This window comes from Carica papaya, chromosome 5 (assembly GCF_054855325.1).
Source record: "Carica papaya isolate Zhongbai chromosome 5, ASM5485532v1, whole genome shotgun sequence".
Classification (NCBI taxonomy): domain Eukaryota; kingdom Viridiplantae; phylum Streptophyta; class Magnoliopsida; order Brassicales; family Caricaceae; genus Carica; species Carica papaya.
Genome location: NC_142313.1, coordinates 35,187,064 through 35,208,173, shown reverse-complemented (window position 1 = coordinate 35,208,173; position 21,110 = coordinate 35,187,064). Strand labels below are relative to the sequence as shown.

General features: G+C 38.0%; 1 protein-coding gene across 1 annotated transcript in view; it reads right to left on the bottom strand.

Moving 5' to 3' along the window:
* LOC110813205 (Transducin family protein / WD-40 repeat family protein) overlaps window positions 1–21,110 on the bottom strand; it is a 30,538-nt gene that overhangs the window by 8,699 nt on the left and 729 nt on the right. Inside the window, exons 3-15 of the mRNA XM_088220397.1 lie at window positions 20,940–21,042; window positions 20,768–20,850; window positions 20,336–20,541; window positions 20,129–20,246; window positions 19,189–19,271; window positions 18,903–19,112; window positions 18,101–18,460; window positions 17,522–17,693; window positions 16,641–16,832; window positions 1,949–2,158; window positions 1,769–1,861; window positions 894–1,105; window positions 23–586 (exon numbers count right to left, since the gene is read on the bottom strand). Coding sequence (XP_088076523.1) covers window positions 23–586; window positions 894–1,105; window positions 1,769–1,861; window positions 1,949–2,158; window positions 16,641–16,832; window positions 17,522–17,693; window positions 18,101–18,460; window positions 18,903–19,112; window positions 19,189–19,271; window positions 20,129–20,246; window positions 20,336–20,541; window positions 20,768–20,850; window positions 20,940–21,042 — 2,606 coding nt within the window. The remainder of the gene's footprint in view (window positions 1–22; window positions 587–893; window positions 1,106–1,768; window positions 1,862–1,948; window positions 2,159–16,640; window positions 16,833–17,521; window positions 17,694–18,100; window positions 18,461–18,902; window positions 19,113–19,188; window positions 19,272–20,128; window positions 20,247–20,335; window positions 20,542–20,767; window positions 20,851–20,939; window positions 21,043–21,110) is intronic.

Here is a 21,110-nt window from a genome sequence, read left to right as displayed (position 1 = left end):
TAAACAAAAGTGCTCATCTTACCTGGAACCAGCACATTTAACAAGAAAAGCAGTGACAGCCAGGTATCTCCAATCATCTTCATATTTTTCATCATTGGATTTTTTAGATAGTGCCTGCCCCTTTTCCAGAAAATCTGATTCAGATTTTGCAGCAGTAACAGTAATATCATTGGGCATCCCTTTTTTCTCACTGTTCTCTGTTCTTCCACAAGCACTTGCATTTCTGGTTGGCATGTCAGTGGAAAGCCACTGAAATGACATTGATGAGAACGCACCTGATGTAGCATTGCTGCCATGTCCACCTCCTTTCTGTTGTTCAACATGCATGTCTTCCTTATTATCTAGTCTCCTATTTCTTAGTAGCCAAGAAGTCAGGACCCTCTTTGCTCCAACAGAAATCAGTAAGCATGGAGTTTCTCTGTCCTCTAAAATCCCATTTTGTCCACCTCTGCTGTCAGGCATGTTAGTAACATCTGAAGCAATTATGTGCAACTTTGAAACGAAGCATATTGCCCTCACAGCAGAGCCACCCACATGCTCCCCCAGCATTTTTGATGCTGACCAATTCTCAGTTCCTGGAATGTACCTGCGTAAATTATGCATTTAGCTGGTCATGATAAAATGTCCTACCGATTGCTCAGCTAGTAAAGTTAGATGGAAAAGACAGGGCACATGGAAGAGGAAGAGTACACATAAGGAAACTAATTAGTAATTCACAAGATAGAAAGACTACAGTGCTTTCTTTTCCAAGAAGAAGCGCTAGATATTGTAGAGATAGGAACCAAGAAGGTGCTGCCAATGGAAATATATGCAGAACACTCCAACAATAAAATCTTTCTTGTCATTTTCGCACTAGGTTCTAAATGGATAAATGGTAATGACTATAGGCATACCTCGTCAATCTCACAGTTCCATCTTCACAACCAGTGGCGATCCAACTAGAGTTATCATAAAGCTCCTCCAAATTTGGTCCAGTTTTCAAATCTCTTGATACAAAGCATAAGGAATGCATCTCTCTCCCATGAAATTGGATATGGAGATTCTGCAGGAATATTTTTCTCCCATTTTCTCTGACAATCTGTCTATGAACATAGATAACTTCATCCTGATGAAGAGAAATAAATGTCACACTTAAAGGTTAGATAAGCTTGAAAAACAGAGAAGATTTAATGCAAAAATAATCCATGAAGTATAAAGAGATCCACACAATAAAAATTATTAACTAAGTTGGAAAGAAATTTGGTGACCATATCGCTATAATATTATTCTTCAAGGATTTATTTCTTTTTTGATAAATATTCTTAAAGATTTATAATTCTAGTAATGGCTTCCTGAATGTGTTATAAGAGAAAGGGAACTTTAAAGAACAGAAAAAGGAAGAGGCTGATGATTAGCAAGAAGCCATCTCAAATTATTGTTTCTTCTGTTATAAGCAGAATTAAATGAACAAAGAAAGACATAAAATACTTTGGCCTAATGTTAGGGAAGAAAAGAGAAGCCAGAACAAAATTTACTTCCATTTATGCAATGTTTGACAAGAAGCAATAAATCCAATAAGTGAAGAACATTAAATCCTTCAGCTCTGTACATATATGGTAAATATCTAGGCCAATGTCATACTTAGTCAGTTTCCTTTTTACCCAGTATGCAGTTGCTACCAACTGGATGGTGATTGCCATCAAATACAGGGTTGGTTACTCAAGTCAACTACTATCTATTAATAGTTAACTTGGTAGTGGAAGGAGTTGAAATGACATCGATATCTTACCTTCACATATGCAAAACAATTCTTCATCTCTGGTACCTCACCGAAACAAAAGGAATGAGGACGACGCCATCCACCACATGAGATTTGTACAACCTGCTCCAAAATGCTACTCATAACACCAAAAGAAATAACATGCATAAAAATTTACATCATCAGATATGAAAAGAGAGGTAGAGATACCTTCGTCTCAGTTGTTAAGTTCCAGAGTATGAAATCAGTTGACATAAAACCAGCTACACAATTGAGATTTGCCAGATCATCAGCAGAGTTTTTATCCATGGAGACAAATTGAATTAAGCTCAATTCTTTAACTTGTTTCATCCCTATAAATTCTAATGTTTGTCTATCTCTATTGTACTCCAAATAGCATATGCATCCATCTCCTCCAGTCTGAACAAGAAAAGCAGCAGAATAACTATTAAGCCACTAACTCTATACCTACTTCCATGTCTGATGTCTGAATTCATACATGCACAAAAAGACAAACTTGATGATAATGTTAAGAATAGTTGAACGTATGTTTTATTGAATATCATAACCCTATATATAGAAATTTTCTAAAATAAAAAAAGAAAATAATTAAGTAATTACATAGAGTATACTTTACTCTAATGTCATTAACCCAATTTACATACAATACATTTTCTTTAACATTCCCCTCAAACTAGGAATAAATATTGTCTATCCTCAGCTTGCCAATAATAGTCTAGGATGTTTGACCATTCAAAACTTTGGTTAACACATCTACTAACCGTGAACTGGTAAGCATGTACGAAGTACATATTAGGCCGCAGTCGAATTTCTATTTAATAAGGTGTATGCCGACCTCAATATATTTGGTCCCATCATGTCGTACTAGATTGTGTGTAATTTTTATGATCGATTTATTGTCATTTTATAGGTGTATAGGGCTCTCCCATTCGATTCTCATATCTTTTAAAATTCTTTTTAGTTATAATAATTCACACATCTTTGGGTCATTGCTCAAAACTCTAATTTTTCACTTAATCTTACAACTATATTTTATTTTTTAGTACTCCAAGTAACCAGACTACCCACTAAGGAAGGTACAATAACATGTGATAAATCTTCTATCCACCATTGACCCTACATAATATGCATCCATATAGGCTTTTACGAGCAACTTATCACTCTTTCTACACATTATCCCTTTCGTGGGTCACTTTTTTAGATAACATAACAATCTGTAAACTATCTATCAGTATACTTCTTTAGATTTGTACATGAGTTGACTTATAACACTTACTACAAAGGCTTACTCTTATGGACATGTATATCAGTATTTTAACTAATCTCTTATATATCTCTTTATCTAACAGTGTATCTTCTTCTACCACTCTCAATTTGTAATTGGGATCAATAGAAGTACAAACCAATTTACATACTAGCTTGCCAATATCTTTTAACAGGTCATTAACGTACTTTGCTGAGATACGAAGGTCTCTGATTTTGGCAGGACAATTTCGATTCCACAGAAATACTTCAACTTACTTGGCTAATTGATTTCAAACTCTCTTACCAAACATTGCTTTAACATCAAATTTTCTATTTTATAATCTCCTGTTACAACAACGTCATCATTATATACTAGAAATGTTGTAACTCCTCATATCTTTGAGTGCTTGATTAACAGAGTGTGGTCTTCCTGAATCTACTTATATCCCAAAACTATCATCATCTTTACAAATCTGCCAAACTATAGGCAACTAATTAAGTCCACATAATGTCTTCTTCAATTTACAAACTTTATTTGGTCCTATTTCTCTAACAAAACTTGGTGGAATCTTTATGTAAATTTCTTCTTTTAAATCTTCATACATGAAGACATTTTTCACATTAAATTGTTCTAATTGTCAATTAAAGTGGTCAACTAAAAGCAACAAGATTCCGCATTGTGTTTATCTAATCCTATTATTCACCTTTCCATGACAATGCAGAAAAGAACAAAACAAATGACAGCTAATTTCCTACATCTTTCTACACTCCCCCTCAATCTAGTTTTACATATATGTTAAGTAAACCTAAATTAGATATTATGTTATCAAAATTCCCTTTTGGTAGGGCTTTTGTTAAGATGCCGGCAATCTGGTGGCTGGTTGGAATGTGCATGAATGTTATAGTGTCATCTTTCAATTTCTCTTTAATGAAATGTCGATCGATCTCAACGTATTTGGTTCTGTCATGATGTATTGGATTTTGGCCATACTAATTGCTGACTGATTGTCACACCAGACTTTCATAAGTGCATTATCTGAAATATTTAACTCAATAAGTATCCTTCTCAATCATATCCTTCACATACCCCATGGGCAAGAGCCCGAAACTCGGATTCCGCACTATTTCGTGATACCACAGATTGTTTCTTATTGCGCCATGTAACCAAGTTTTCCCAAACATCTGTGTAGTAACCAGATGTTGATCTTCTGTCAGTTATTGAGCATGTTCAATCAGCGTCAGTGAAGATCTCAACTTCTCTTTTCATTGTCTTTTGGAAAAACAGTCCTTGGTCTGGAGTCATTTTTAGGTATTTCAGAATTTTATAGACAACCTTCATATGTTCATTAGTTGGCTGATTCATGAATTAACTTATCACACTGACTGCAATGCTAATCTCTGGTCTCGTATGTGCCAGGTAGATGAGTTTGCCAACTAGTCGTTGATATCTTCCTTTGTCAACAGTCTTGTCATCGATCTTGGATCCGAGTTTGATAGTGGAGTCCATGATCGTGTCGGCTGGTTTGTTACCAAGCATCTCAGTCTCTTTAAGAAGATCTAAAACATATTTTCGTTGTGATACAAAAATCTCTTTCTTTGATCGAGCTGCTTCCATTCCAAGAAAGTACTTGAATGTCCCAAGGTCTTTGATTTCAAATTCTGTGGCCAAGAATCTCTTGAGTTCCTGAATTTCTTCAATGTGATCCCCCTGTTAGGATGATATCATCCACAGACAATTAGAATGGATTTTCTCCCAAAAACACAATTTTTAACAAACATTGTATAATCTGACTGACACTGCCCATATTTTTTTCGTTTCACAGCTTTTGTAAATTTGTCAAACCATTGCCTCGGAGATTGTTTTAGACCATAGAGTACCTTTTTCAGTCTGTACATTTTTTGTGATTTGTTTCCTAGTTCAAGTCCTGGTGGAATGTCCATATACACTTCTTCTTCAAGATCACTATTGAGGAAGGCATTCTTCACATCTAATTGATAAAGTAGCCAATCAAGATTCGAGGTAAGAGACAGAAGTACTTGGATTGTATTATATTTAGCTACATAAGCAAATGTCTCTTGATAGTCGATCCTATAGTACTGAGTAAAACCTTTGGCCACCAGACGAGCCTTATATCGATTCACATTTCTATCTGGATTGTATTTAGTTGTGAAGACCCACTTGCACCCCACCTGACATTTTTCTAGAGGTAACTCTGTTAGTTCCCATGTTCTATTCTTCTCAATGGCACTAATTTTCTCTTGAATGACAACTTTTCATTCAGGAATTTAGAGAGCTTCATGAACTGTTTTTGGCTCTAGAGAAGTGTTGTCCAATTTGCTTGCAAAGGCATGGTGATCTGAAGATAACTTCTCTAATGAAATGTAATCCTGTATAGGATGTTTAGTGCATACTCGAGTCCCTCTTCTCAAGGCTATAGGTAATTCAGAGTCAGTATCAGTAGTAGGGATAGAAATTTCATTACTTGTGAATTTCTGGACATTTGGAGCTGGGACAGATTCATGGCAAAGCTTGGTGGAGTCAGGAATTTTCTCTTCTCGAACTTTGTTCATTCTAGTATAGACACGTAACTCTTTATTTGTAAGTACTGTCATTGGGTCAGGGCCTTCTAGAGGTGTCTGAATCTGTGGATAGAGAGGAGGTACGTCTACATCCCACAATTGATATTCTTGAATAGATTTCTCTCCCTGAATATCTGTAGTGGGGTAATATGGTTAGTTCTCAAATAATGTGACATTCATGGTATTGTAGAATTTGCAGGTGTCCGGAACTAAACATTTGTATTTTTTTTTGTCATACGAGTATCTGACAAAGATACATTTGAAGGCCCTTGGGTCAAATTTGCCCCGGAGATGACTATAAACATGCACGTAACCTGAACAACCGAAAACTTTAAGTGGTAATGTGTTTATAAGGTGTGATTCAGGGAACATTTGTGATAGGGTGATATATGGTGATTGAAAATTTAAAACCCGAAAGGGTATTCTGTTTATCAAGTATGTGGCTGTGAGTACAGCTTCTCCCCAGATAAATTTGGGAACATGGATAGTAAACATAAGGGATCGAGCTACCTCAAGAATGTGTCTATTTTTCCTTTCGGCTATTCCATTTTATTGAGGTGTATGCACACAAGAGTTTTGGTGAACAATGCCATCTTTAGTAAGGTAAGTACCAAGGGTGGTTTCAAAATATTCACGTGCATTATCAGATTTTAGCACCTGAATGGAAGCATGAAATTGCGTTGGATCATGGCGTGAAATTTTTTGGAAAATATGGCCAACTTCATATTTTTTCCTCATAAAAAATACTCAAGTGATTCTCGTATGATCATCATCAATGAAGAATACAAACCACCTAGTTCCGATGATGTTAGTGATCTTAGAAGGACTCCATACATCGCTATGAATGAGTGCAAATGGTTTTGAAGGTTTATATTGTAGACTAGGAATTGAACTTTAAAAGTGTTTAGAAAATTGACAGATTTCACATTGAAATAGAGTAGGATCTTTATTCTTGAACAGTAAAGAAAACAACTTTTTGAGGTACACAAAGTTTGGATGTCCTACTCTATAATGCCACAACATAATATCATGGTCATTACTTGAATGACTTATAGAGACTGCATTGTGAGTTTGTCTACTAGAAATATTTGGTTGTAGCAGATACAGTCCTGATTTTTCCCTAGCATTGCCAATCATCCTCTCCGAGTCTGAATCCTGAAATTCACATAGATCAGAAACAAACTTAGCCACACAGTTCATTTCTTTGCACAACTTGCTTACAGATAGTAAGTTACAATCAAGATTAGGAACATGGAGAATAAAATAAAGAGTTAAGTGAGATGATAACATCACAGAACCTATTCTGGCAACTTTAGAGAGAGATCCATCAGCGATTTTGATTGAGTAGTCTTTTTTACACGGACTGTATTGATGGAACAGTAAAGCATCCCTAGTCATGTGATCAGATGCCCCTGAATCCACAACCCAAATTTGTTTTCTAGTAGAATAAACTGATAAGCCAAAATTATTACATTTGTGAGCCATCGAAGCCATTGAAATGGATAAAGACAACCTTTTCTGGGACAGTAGGCGCTGAAGAACTTCCATCTATTCAGGGCTGAAGAGGTTATTTTCCACAATAGTAGGCGACATCTCCTCTGTAGCAGCACAGTGCCCTTGATAGCTGTTTAAAGATTCTGGTTTTAGTGATTTTTTGTCCTCTAGTTTACCGTGGAGCTTCCAGCATTTCTCGCGAGTGTGACCAAGCTTTCTGCAGTGGTCACACCAAGGGCGGCTCTTCTTCGTCCGAGAATCGTGAGTTTTAGTCGTGAATGCAGAGCTGTCTTCATACAGTCGAGTGAGATGCGCACCTCCCAGCATGACCTTTCTTCAACTTTCTTCTCTCCTTACCTCCAAAAATGTTTCGCGCAAACTGAGCAGTGGTTTGACACCAAGGACACGTCCCCGAACTTCATCAAGATCCTTGTTTAATCCCATCAGGAATTTAAATACCCACTTATACTCCGTGATTGTCTTGAAGAGTTTAGCCTCGGCTGAGCAACTCCATTGATGTTCTTCGAAGACATCCAACTGTTGCCAGCTGCGAGCTAGGAGATTGTACTACTGAGCTACGCTCAATTCGCTCTGTCACAGGTCATGGACCGTTGATTCAACCTCAAAAATGTTGGACATGTTTTCCTTACTGCAGTAAAATTCCTGAGTCGCTTCCTATATCTCTTGTGCAGTCTTGTAAAATAGGAAATTTTCTCCAATTTCAGGTTTCATTGAGTTCACGAGTCAGGACATGACCATACTGTTCTCAATCTTCCATAAGCGAGCATTCGGGTCGTTCGGAGAAGGAGGGGTGAGTTCCCCTGGTGAGGTGTTCGTCGCGCCCTTTACCTTAGATGAATAACAGAACAGATGATGACCATTGTAAGTAGTTGTCTCCATTTAGCTTATGTCCGGTGATAAACAACGTAGATGATTCTCCTAGGCCATGAATGACAGGTGTTGGAAGGTAGGAACCCGTGGTGACTTCAGGTGGAGAGGGTGGAAGCTCATCCGTCGCCATTTGTATATGTGGCGTAATCGGGAAGGCTTTCTTGGATCAGTTATGGATCTGATACCATGAAGCTTTTCATGATGAGGTGAAAAAGAATTCTTCCTCTAATTTTTGCTTATCATTCTCAGCATCAAATGGGCTGATTTATACAGGAAAAAAAAAATCCAACAACTTTGTAACAAACTTCTTGGATCAGGGAATAATCAAAATTGGTACAGGACACCTCACTAATCCTGTTATTCACCTTTCCATGACAGTACAGAAAAGAACAAAACAAATGACAGCTATAATAATAGCTAATTTCCTACATCTTTCTACACATATATTTGATTGTGAACACCCACTTGCATCTCACAAGTTTTTTTTCTTTGCGTATGTCTACCACTTGTCATGTCTAGTTCTTCTCTATTGCCTGTATTTTCACATTTTTACCATGTTTCAATTTCTCACAAGATAATGCCTTAGATACAGCGTTAAGGATAGACTTAGTATGCAAACTTGTTAAATATTTTTTATATGACTGTAAACACTTACAAATGGTACAAATTATGAGATAGGATAAATAAGATGTTTGATATATTCCCTGGTATTTTTAAGAAGCGCAATAGATATATTATTATCAAACTATGTAGGATTTTCAAGACTTACGAATTAAGATCAGATGCTTGGACTAACTTAAGCTCAAAACTCAAATTCTTCGTCCTTTGATATGCCCCAAAGATCAGCAAGAGTGCCACATAAGAACCCAAAATTTACGGATTAAAGGGGACACGAAAGAGTCAAAATAGAAGCAGTCAACATAGAAGAATCTGCTCTTAGGATTTCCAGTCGTTGAATATGCTCTTCAGTTAGGATTTCTAGTCGTTGAAAGTTGTTTTAGTTATCTGATTTTTTAGATTTGATTCCAACATGTTATCGTAGAAGTAGGAAAGTTTATTAATTCTTTTTATATTTAAAGACGTTTGAGATGAATAAAAGAGCATATTGAATTTCCAACAAAAACCCTATCAGTTCTGTCTCACTGCAAGCAGAAACAACCCATTTTCCTTCACTCACATTCTCCACTCTGATCGAGACCTATTAGTGATATCAAAGCCTCGCCACCATGACCACCAACGAGGAACGGATAGAAAATTTGGAGCACAGTGTCGGCAACATACAGGACCACCTGAGTCGCATGGAATTGGGCACGGCCGACAAGCTCTAGCATCTGGAAGACGTCATTCGGAGACTGACCAACACCCTCGTCTTGAATAAAGAAAGCTCCAATAGCTACCCAATGAACCAGTCAGCTCCAACCCGACCACATCACGAAGAACGCACTGACAAAACAAAGGAGCGAACGAATCTCCACTCCCAGTTAGCCAAGCTCGATTTCCCCACCTATTCGGCCGACGATCCGACTGTTTGGCTCAATCGAGTCGAGCAGCTTTTCGAATTTCAGAGAATAAAAGAAGAGCACAAGGTGTCACTTGCGGCATTCCTCCTTGACGGTGAAGCCAATCAATGGTGGTTTTGGCTGCGGAGGGCATACAGAGAATAAGTGAGGGTGATTTCCTGGACCAGGTTCGTTGAGGAGCTTTGGGCTCGTTTCGGGCCAACTGAACGAGAAGAATTTGACGAGGCCCTGTCACACGTCAAACAAACAGGCCCATTGAGAGACTACCAGCGGGAGTTTGAAAGGCTTGGGAACAAAGTGCAGGTATGGACCCAGCAAGCCTTAGTTGGGACCTTTATGGGCGGGCTTAAGCCCTAGATATTTGATGGAATCCAAATGTTTAGGCCCAAGTCCCTTAAGGAAGCAATCAGCCTAGCCCGGATGAGAGAAGATCAGCTGGATCGGCAGAAGCGGGCCAACCAGTTCGGATGAAGCTTGCTTGCCCTGAACCCGACTAGTTCCAACGGGTTTCGACCTCAAGCCCTAACCCCACCTGCCACCGCACCAAAACGCATATTGTGGGAGGAAATGCAGCGTCGGCAATCCCAAGGGATCTGTTTCAACTGTGACGAGAGGTTTACAGACAGTCATCGATGTCGTAACCTTCAGCTGCTCCTACTTGACGGAGCGACAGAAAATGAAGAAGAGGAAGGAGCGGCCGAAGAGCTGGAGATATCGTTACACGCGCTCACTGGGTGGTCGTCATCCTGCACCATGCGCGTCCTTGTCACCGTTCACAAGCAGCAACTGGTGGCCTTGATTGATAGTGAGTCAACCCACAATTTCATCAGTGACAAAGTTGCAGATTGGCTTCAGCTTCCAGTGGTGCTGCCTACTCCTTTCCTAATCAAAGTAGCCAACGGCCAACTGCTCAATTGTCAGAGAAGGTTCGAAAATGTTGATATCGGCATCCAAGGTATGATCTTCCAACTGAATATCTACTCATTACCATTGATTGGGCTTGATTTAGTTCTAGGGATTCATTGGCTTGAACAATTAGGATCTATTATGTGCAACTAGAAAAAAATAACTATGGAATTTATCTGGGATGGCAAGCCAAGTCTGTTATAGGGGTTAAATGGCCGACTAATACAGAAAGTCTCTGAAAAAGAGATGAGACAGCAAAATGCACTCTTTGCCATCTATGTGCAAACCTCCAGCACAGCAAGCTTGGTCATGGCCAAGGCAAACCTTCAAGAAGTTCTTAATGCATTTGAAGACATTTTCAGAGAGCCTGATTCTTTCCCACCAGCCAGGGAAAGAACAGAACCCATCAATATTAGGTCATACAGATATGCTCACTTTCAGAAGACAGAAATTGAGAGACAAGTTCAAGACATGTTAAAACTGGGTATCATCAAACCAAGTATCAATCCCTTTTCATCACCAGTCCTCTTGGTTAAGAAAAAGGATGGAACATGGAGATTTTGTACCAACTATAGAGCATTGAACTCGGTCACCATTAAGGACCATTTCCCTATTCCCACAGTCAAAGACATGATTGATGAGTTATATGACGCCACCTTCTTCACCAATCTCGACCTAACATCCGGATACCATCAAATCAAAATGCACCCTCCAGATACTCAGAAGACAGCGTTTAGGACTCAAAATGCGCATTATGAATATCTCGTCATACCCTTTGGCCTGTGCAATGCACCATCTACATTTCCAGCAGGGATGAATTCTATCTTCAGACCATACTCGAGAAAGTTTGTATTGGTATTTTTCGACGACATCTTGGTTTACAGCCCCAATTAGACTCCTCACTTGGAACACTTACGACAAACTTTTTGAGATATTGAAAAGCCACAATTTCTTTGTCAAAAGGAATAAATGTATATTTGGCCAGCAGAAATTGGAATACTTGAGATACATCATTACCCCATTAGGGGTCAAGGTCGATCAGGGAAAAATACAAGTCATGCTGAATTGGCCCCGACCACAGACTATTACTGAATTGAGAGGCTTCCTCAGATTAACCGGTTACTACAGGAAATTTGTCCGAAATTATGGGGTATTGGTCCAACCTCTCACCCAACTCTTGAAAAAATGAAAGTTTTTATGGGACGACAAGGCCGAAGTTGCCTTCGAAGGGTTGAAGCAAGCTATAACGACAACACCCACACTTGCTTTACCCAATTTTAGTGAGCCATTTACCATAGAGACAAACGCCTCAGGAAATGGTATTGGGGCTGTCCTCACTCAACAAGGGCAACCAATAGCATATATGAACAGGGCACTAGGGGTTGCCAAGCAAGCATGGTCAACATACGCAAAGGAAATGCTAGCAATCGTAGTAGTAATTTAAACTTGGAGACCATATTTGTTGGGCCACAAGTTCTTGATTCAAACAGATCACCGACGCCTCAAACACCTCTTAAGCCAACGCATCACAAAGCCAGAACAACAAAAATGGATATCCAAACTCTTCGGATATGATTATGAGATTGTCTACAAATAAAGGAAAGAAAATAAGGCCGCAAATACACTTTCCAGACAGGTTGACGGACCTTCATTAGATGCCTTGTTTGTCTGTGAGCACCACCTTTGGAAAGATATCAGAAAGGAAACAACAGAACACCCACATATGCAATGGATAAGTACTATGGCTCATGATCACCCAGGGAGCCCTATCAATAGAAAAATGGACTGCTTCATTACAAACATTGGGTCATGATTCCACCAAGATCCAAGATTATTTCCCAACTGCTCCACCGATACCACGACTCTCAGTTGGGGGTTCGGGAGTTTTGCAAACCTACAAACGACTGGTGCAACAATTTTACTGACCCGCAATGAAGCAAGTAGTCCAACGCTATGTGGCAACATGTGAAACTTTGAAAGAGCTAAAACTAAGACTCTCTCACCAGCTGGACTCCTACAGCCGCTACCCATTCCCTACTAAGTATGGGACGACATCATTATGGATTTCATAGAAGGTCTACCAAGCTCTAATGGTAACGATACTATATTGGTGGTGGTTGATCACCTAAGCAAAACTGCTCACTTCTTAGCCTTATCCCATCCTTACACTGCCAAGATAGTAGCCAAGAAATTCATAGAAGGTGTGGTGAAATTGCATGGCATGCCAAGAACAATAATCGGTGACAGAGACCCTATTTTTATCAGCAAGTTTTGAAATGAGTTCTTCAACAGGTCTGGAACGCAATTAAAAGTGAGTTCTGCCTACTACCCAGAAACAGACGGCCAAACCAAAGTGGTCAACCAGTGTGTAGAACAGTATCTTAGGTGCCTAGCGAATCAACGACCCCGAAAATGACATTCTCTTCTCCCATAGGAAGAATTTTGGTACAATACCACCTACCACTCCTCTATTGGGATAACACCTTTCTAGGCCCTCTATGGGCGAGCCCCACCTATCATTCCATTTTACTAGAAAGGTATGACACTAGTTCATGAAGTTGACCACCAATTGATAGAAAGAAATGACCTTCTACAACAACTCAAGGCTAATCTCCATTCCGCAAACAATCGCATGCAACAAACAGCTAATAAAAAACAATGACATATTGAGTTTCAAGGAGATTGGATCTTTTTTAGACTTCAACCGTACCGCCGACAGTCTGTTTTTAAGAGAGCAATGCAAAAACTGATCAGTCGTTTCTATGGACCATACCAAATCGACCAATGCATCAGTGTTGTGGCCTACAAACTCAAGCTGCCAGTAGGATCCCGCATTCACCATGTATTCCACATATCATTGCTTAAGCAAAAAATAGGTGATTCAACTTTCCCCACAAAAGAGCTGTCAGCCACAACAGAGGAGGGCCACGTCATTCTCCGACCAGAAGAGATCCTGGATACACATTGGGTAAAACGAGGAGCTAAGCTAGTAGAAAAAAGCCTGGTTTAATGGAAAGGATTACCTGCTGAAGACGCTACTTGGGAATCCATACAAGAATAGCTGCAACAATTTAGCTCGTTGAACTTTGAGGATAAGGTTCTTAAAAAAGGGGAGGAGTGATGATAAGCCACGAAGGTCAACAAGACTGCCATGTAAGAACCCGAAATTTATGAATTAAAGGGGACCAGAAGCAGGCAGAAGAAAGAGTCAAGACAGAAGCAGTCAACAGAGAAAAATCTTCTCTTAGGATTTCCAGTCATTGAATTTGTTCTTCAGTTAGGATTTCTAGTCGTTGTAAGTTGTTTTAAGTTATCTGATTTTTTAGATTTGATTCCATCATGTTATCGTAGAAGTAGGAAAGTCTGTTAATTCCTTTTGTATTTAAAGACGTTTGAGATGAATAAAAGAGTAGATTGAATTTCCATCAAAAACCCCTATCAATTCTGTTTCTCACTGCAAGCAGAAACAACCCATTTTCCTTCACTCACATTCTCCACTCTGATCAGGACCTATCATCCTTGAATACACCTAAGTCAATTTAGGTCAGGTATAATTTCTTGAGTGGGCAAGTTCTCTTGTAGATTCTGTGGATTTTCTTATGGTGGTGGTGTTGATGGTGTTTGGGTATGTGGTAACAATGGTAGGGTAAAGTTAGTCCAGAAATCTATATCCTTATCTTCCACTATAGAATCCCCCTAAAGATAAACTTTGGTGAAATGTGAGTCTTATTCAATAAAAATGATATTCGTAGACACATAAAATTTTTGTTAACTAATAGTAACACTTGTACCCATTATTAGAAGAGGAATATCTTGTAAATACACATTTCAAGACCCTGAGATAGAGTTTTCCCTTCTAATGGGAGTGAATATGGACAAAGACTACACATTCAAATATTCAAGGGATCAGATGATTTGTAACACTTACTTCTAAATAAAACTTAGAGAGTGCTACTAGAGGACTTCTGAAATCAAAAATACTAGAGGGTATAATGATGTAGGTGACAGTATTATTGTAGCGTATGGATGTAAAATAATTCATAAAGAATCCCTCTTGGTGAAAAAATGATTAGAATATGTGATTAAAAAAGTCTTGTGTCGTCAGTGTGCAATCTTTTATGCGGCTCCAAATTAAGTTTTTATTATATTGCAAAACTAGGGTATTATGTGGTTGACATTTGATTTCGATTTAAATTAAAAAAATCATGTGACTCAAGTACAATCATCAATAAATGATATAAACCATCTAATTACAAAAACATTAGGAATGTGAGATGGTCTTCAAATGCGAAAATGGATTAGTAAAAATGAAAAACTTTTCATTACTATTAAGAAATTTTACACGCTTATGTTTGGAAAATTCACATACATCACAATGTAAATTTTCACCAACAAAATTTTTAAATAACGAAAGAAAAATAATCTTCAGGATTGAAAAAGATGGGTGTTCAAGTCTTTGTGGTAGAGCCAAAAATTGTCTATAGGGTCTAAAGTAGTAGCAAAGAGGGATGACTTAGGTGCGTCTAAATAGTACAATTTGTTTTTGACTTCAGCATGTCCAATTATCTTCTCCAAGTTCTAATTCTTCACAATGAGAATGAAAAAATGCTACTTTACAGTTCAAATCATTTGATAATTTAGTGACTGACACAAAATTAATACAAAACTTAAGAACGTGTAACGCATTCTCTAGAATCAAAGTAGGACTAAGTTTAATGTTGTCCGTTCCTGCAATAATGTTTAGCAACACATCAACAATAACAATTTTCTTACTAATTGGATATAGAACATGTGTAAAAGTATTTTGAATAGTTGGTTATATTGTCAATGGCTCCTGAGTTTATAATCGATAATCTTTCAAAGAGTCTAATCGAGGCATTTAAAACCATGTCAAAAAAGAAAAAATCCCTGAGTATGTCACCAAGCTTGTATATGTGGGTTTTTATGGATTGGCCATGGTGGGTTTTGCACTGGTAACTAAAGATGAAACCTCTTACATGACCTGAATATTATAAGGCAATTAAGACCAATTAAATAGCGCAAAATTTAGGAATTATCAAATTGTCCGCAGCAGAGGACTACGTGTCTGAGGAATTGGCTGTGCTTGTGGGTTGTGCGCAACAGGCAGACGCAGCTTGTGGAGGTTGCATGGCTGTTGGCTGTGCACAGAAAAGCAGAGGTGCAGCTAGATTGATCATGTTGTTGAGTAAAGTCGTGACTGGAGGCGCCAAATGCATGGCAGGAGGCACTGTTTGGGGCTGGCACAGCAAAGGGCAGCTGCACAGTGACGGCCAGTTGTTTCTCGACTACTGTGACAACTATTGCGGCAGGGAGGCAAATTTGAGACTGGTGGCACAGTTGGTGGTTGCGGCTTCAGGGGACAGCAGCTGGTGGCATATGCTACAGGGATTGGCTGCAGCTGTCAGCATGCAGGTCTAGCAGCCTGGAGGAGACATGATGGAGGTCTGACCTGCACAGACAAGATGCTAGTGGATGGTGTGGCAGCCAGGAGCAACAGAGCTGGCTGGATAGTGCGCGGAAAGATGGTGGATGCACGGTTGGACAGAGATTGAGGGTGGCTGGAGGCGCAGTTGGAGGATTCTGGCTGCCAACAATGAAGGCCAATCTTGGAGCTAGCAGCCGGATGGCGGTGGCTGGCAATGAAGGCTGGCCCCTTAGGGTTTTGTATCTTATTTCGGCAATAAAGGCAAGAATTTGTGAGGGAGGCTTAGGGTTTTTTTCTTCGAGCTCTGCGACAATGTTAGAAATGGTTGAACATATATTTTATTGAATGTCATAATTCTATATATATATATATATAGGTTTTCTAGAGTAGAAAAAGAAAATAAATAATTAATTAAATAGGTTGTCATTTACTCTAATACCTTTTAACCTAATTTACATATAATACACTCTTTTTAACAGGTTATTCTCCAAATCACCAATAAGTTTCACTATCTTACTCTCGGAAGAAAAAACCAATTACTTGCTTTTTTTCGCACTGATATTAATAGTAATTCCTTAAGATAATATTCTCTTTTCTTCCAGTTATACAAGTGATGAGCAGTATGCATTAGACAATCTTTTTATTGCACTGATATTCATAGCAATTCCTTAAGACAGACTATGCTCTTTTGTTCTAGTGATGTCATAAGAGATGAAAAGTATGCCTAAAACTCCCCAAGAATTTCCAATGTTTCTTGTCAGATAATAATTAATATGCATAACTATGAATTCTACCATACCGAGCATATTTCTATCTTGCTGGAGCTTAATCTACCAAATGAAAGACTGGACACATTTGAAATACCATGAGCGCCTTTAAAATAATTTATCGGAGTTATTTTCACTCCTAGTGCAGAAGGCATGCCTGTCAACAGGTCCTTTAACAAAGGGAATAGAACCAGATTACCACGTAGATCTCCACAGACCAGCACCTGTAGAAATTTGAAGTATAGAATTTCATCAAGAAAATATATTAATCAGATTTCAGCATAAAGAAAGTACTAAACTGAGTAGCTATGGCACTTATTATTAATCACATCTGACAATCCATTAAAGCTAGAGTATTCCATGGCCCTAGTACATGGTCTCACCTTCTCTGTCATCTTCTTTATGGTTGTTTTCTATCTTTTGGTTTTGGCTTTGTGCCCCTCCCCCTCCTTTTTTGTTACTTGAAATAATAATAAGATGTTTTTTTTTGGGCTAAGTTATCACATCAACCTTTTCAAAGATAGACTTGGAATTTTTTTCATTTTTGAAATCTAAAATTCTTCACCTTTCTTTAACAATGATATATTTTTGGTCCCCTTTTCAAGATAAAATTAATTTTACAATTTTGATTTGCTTAATCTGTCTAAATTTTGTCCTTATATGAAATGGAGAATTACTATTCGTTCACATTATGCACTTGCATTTCATCAACAACCTACATTGGAGCACAGGTGGCATCTCAAAAGATGACAAAATAGGCTACCTTCTCTTTGAAGTTTTTTTTTTTTTTCCCATAAGTTGGCCAGAGAAAACTTTCTGTCAATTCATACAGCATGTTTGAGCCCAAGCTTAACCCAGAAATTTTAGAATTTTATTCAAACAGAATAATGAAGAAATTATGAAAACCAAATACCTCTTCTTCAACCAAGGCATCCAAACACATTATCCGTGCCCCAAAACATGAGGAGAATTCCGCTATAAGAGAAACATCACAAGTTTTCGAAGAATCACAAGAAACAGATGCTACAGGATCAGATAACCTCCACAACTTCAAGATCCCTCTTGGATCTGCAGTGAAAACATACCTACACACAACAAAATTCATCTTTTAATATCTCTATTTTTGTAACATCCCTAATGAAACAATACGCTTAGATATCTTTTAGCCAACAATGCCATTATTGGTACTGTTGTTAGGCTTGCAGACTGGCCCGGCGGAAAGCATTTAAAAGTGGCAGAACCGACTCCAAAATGCTATTTTTTACACTAGGAAACAGTAATATGCAGAAAAATCTATTTCACAAAAAAAGGTAAAATGCAGAAAGATCAATCTAGGTCATATATAAACCAACAACAGGCAAATTTTTAACCCTAGATATTTACAGTCCAATACAAATAGATCGCTGAGTTTAAGCTCCGATGACCTTGCAAATAAGAGCATCAGTTTGACAAAAAGTTCCTTTTGGACAACTTAGTAGTGAGAAGTCATTACCTATATCCCAATGATCTGCACCAGAAGGTTCCTAAGAGTTGTCTCTCTGGTCCAGCAGACCAGGTGAGTTCATAGCCCACTTTAGTAGTATAAGCATCATAAGTAACTCTCACAACAGTCATGTTTCCTTTACCATCTCCAAGAGCCACCCAATCGTCTAAACTACAGGAATAGCCAGGTGTATTTCTGGACAACAATTCCATACAAACAATTGGTCCACCTTCTTTGATGTGAACTAGTTTGGTCCATTTTACATTCCCAGTGTTGGATAATTGAGCACAGTACAAATAACCATGGTTTGTAGCAACATAAATGGTATCTTCACAACTGAACCGCAGACAACGTACATACTCACTTTTGCTGCAAGAAAGCAGCTAATAATGTCAATCAATAGATAGAAGAAAATGTAGGAATGCTCAAAGACAACAAAAACATCCATTGCACAAGGAACAAGAAGGCATCTTTAGAAGAATGTTTCCCGTGAAACACAAAAGGGTTACAGTTGAATGATCTTAACCACCTAATGAATTATTACAACGCCACATTTTTCAATTATTGAATGAAGATTGTTGACAAACACATGCCCAAAAAAAAAACCTTCCGGCAAGACAGAAGCAAATCCTTCACTGATGTGAATTATCCTTTACCACCATCAAATTTATATATGAGATGTGTTATTCTTCCATAAAGCAAAGCTTTTGATTGAGAAGACATTATGTTTATGTTCAAGAAATTGAGTACTGGGGCATTCTTAATATCAAGGGTTGCCTTGAGGACATCCTAAAATTAAAGACTTACTTACCTGTCCATAGGTCCAAAACATTCTGATGAATTTGGAATATGAATAGTAGATAGCTCTGTTCTCTCAATAAACTCATTTTCCTCTGTATATTCATCCAGTTTCTCACTCAAAGATTTATGCACCAGATGTACTTTGATTGCAGAGTCAAACCCAGCAGTAACAAGAAGTGAAGACTTTTGATCATACAAACATCTCCATATGCCCCTTCCTCTGAATAATAAACATAGAATTCAATTAACATATTTTCACCAGAAATCAGAAGCCAGAACACACTCTCACAACTTACATGTGTTCCTTGATCATCTTAAGCTGCTTACCATCTAATCCCCACACACGACATGTACAATCCTCGCCAGCAGTGACAATTAACTAACAGTAGTCAAAGAAGAGAAAATCATCCCAAATCTAGTCTTCGACATTCAATAATGAGACAGGAAAAAATTTCTATAAGTTTACATATCATATTTTGGCACTAAATGTTGAGCTGTGCTCATATTTAGAGAGATTACGGTTCTCAAAAAGGTGCTGATAAAGGGTGAGGGTTTATGCAGAGCCTAGGGAGCTTCTTATATGAGGGCATTTTTGTAATTTTGAATTTTCTCATTTCTCTCTATGTAGGAAAAATCTAGTTGTAAGATTTAGCTGTCAAAAGTTCAAAATTGAAAAGTTCACTGGTGATTCCATAGAGTAGGCATGGCCCATTGCCAAAACACATTTAAATTCTCCTGTGTTCTTTATCTCTTACGTTTGATTTAATCTGCATTCTGTGTGGGTATTTTCTTTAAACTTAACATTTTTTTTAAAACAGGGGGATTATTAATATAAAGACTATATCTAAAGCACCAATATCCACTGTGGATGAAATGGAAAATTCATAAGAATGTTTGCAAGTCTAAAATAAAAAGAAACATCAAAACAAGTAAACTTTGATGATGAAACACAGGGTCAGGAATTTTCACTTGTGTCATAAATTGTTATTTCTGTGGCACTAGACACTAGAAGAGAAAAGGAGGTTACTAATATGCTAAATACACTAGAACTAAAGCACCAATCAACTGTGAGTGTTATGGTCAAGAGTAAGAAATGAATCAACTGTAAATGACATAATATAGAATCAGATTATCACTTATGCCATAAACTGTGATTTTCTTTCTTAAAGCTGGTTTTCTTATGAACCAGAATGAACACAAAGAAAAGTGAGCACACCATGATCATATGAAGCTTACAGAATCAGAGATACAGCAGTCCCAAACCCGAGCATTATGACCAAATAGCACTTGGCCAACATCCTCCTCCAAGTTATCAGAATATTTCCGTTCAACATCAATAGTCCAAATACGGGCACTATAACCATGTCGAAATCATGTCATTGATTTGGATAACTCAAAGCAGGGAAAAAAAGAGGACAATAGAATCATTAAAAACTTACTCACCTACGATCATCAGAGACAGACACCAGTTTAGATCCATCGGAAGACCACTCTATGCGAAATATTGAACCTTCATGTCCAACAAGTCTACATATATGAACAGCTTCATACTGCTTAAAATAAAGGCTGCTACTATTAGAGCATGAAGTATTAAGCTTTGTTTGGTCTTCCAGAGTGCCGCAGACAGAGACCACTTTCCAAACAATAATCTGTCCAAAACAATGACATAAAAAAGACATTGGGCATCTCAGTGATTAATTGGAAGAACAAATTTCATTTCAATGTAAAAAAAAAAAAAATCCATTTTTGTTAGACGCAATAACCAATTGTGAGGCAGTGAAGACAATGTGTAAAAGAAGAAAATCAAGTAGATTGATGTTCACCCCTCAAAAATCGTACAAATAAAGCAGTGCAGATTTTAGGAAGATTAGCCACCTCATTGTAAATAGTGCCGGATGCAATATGGAGATGTTCAAGATTATCACCCCATAACCGCATGGAATATAAAAGGCACCTGTCTGCAATGCAACAAGATGGAGATGATGAAATCTAATGGTCCAAACCTTATTTTAATCTGATTATCAAAAAGAAAAGGAAAAGAACTGACCCGGAGATTGAACTTCGAGAATCACACTGGACTCTGAAATATTCCAACAAAAAACAGAATTATCACTGCACCCTATAGCAAGACAATCCTCTTCTTGACACCCCTGTTAGCAATGGGAAAAAAAATAACAAAGGACAAAACAGTAAGCATGATCTTTTCCAAATTCGGTGA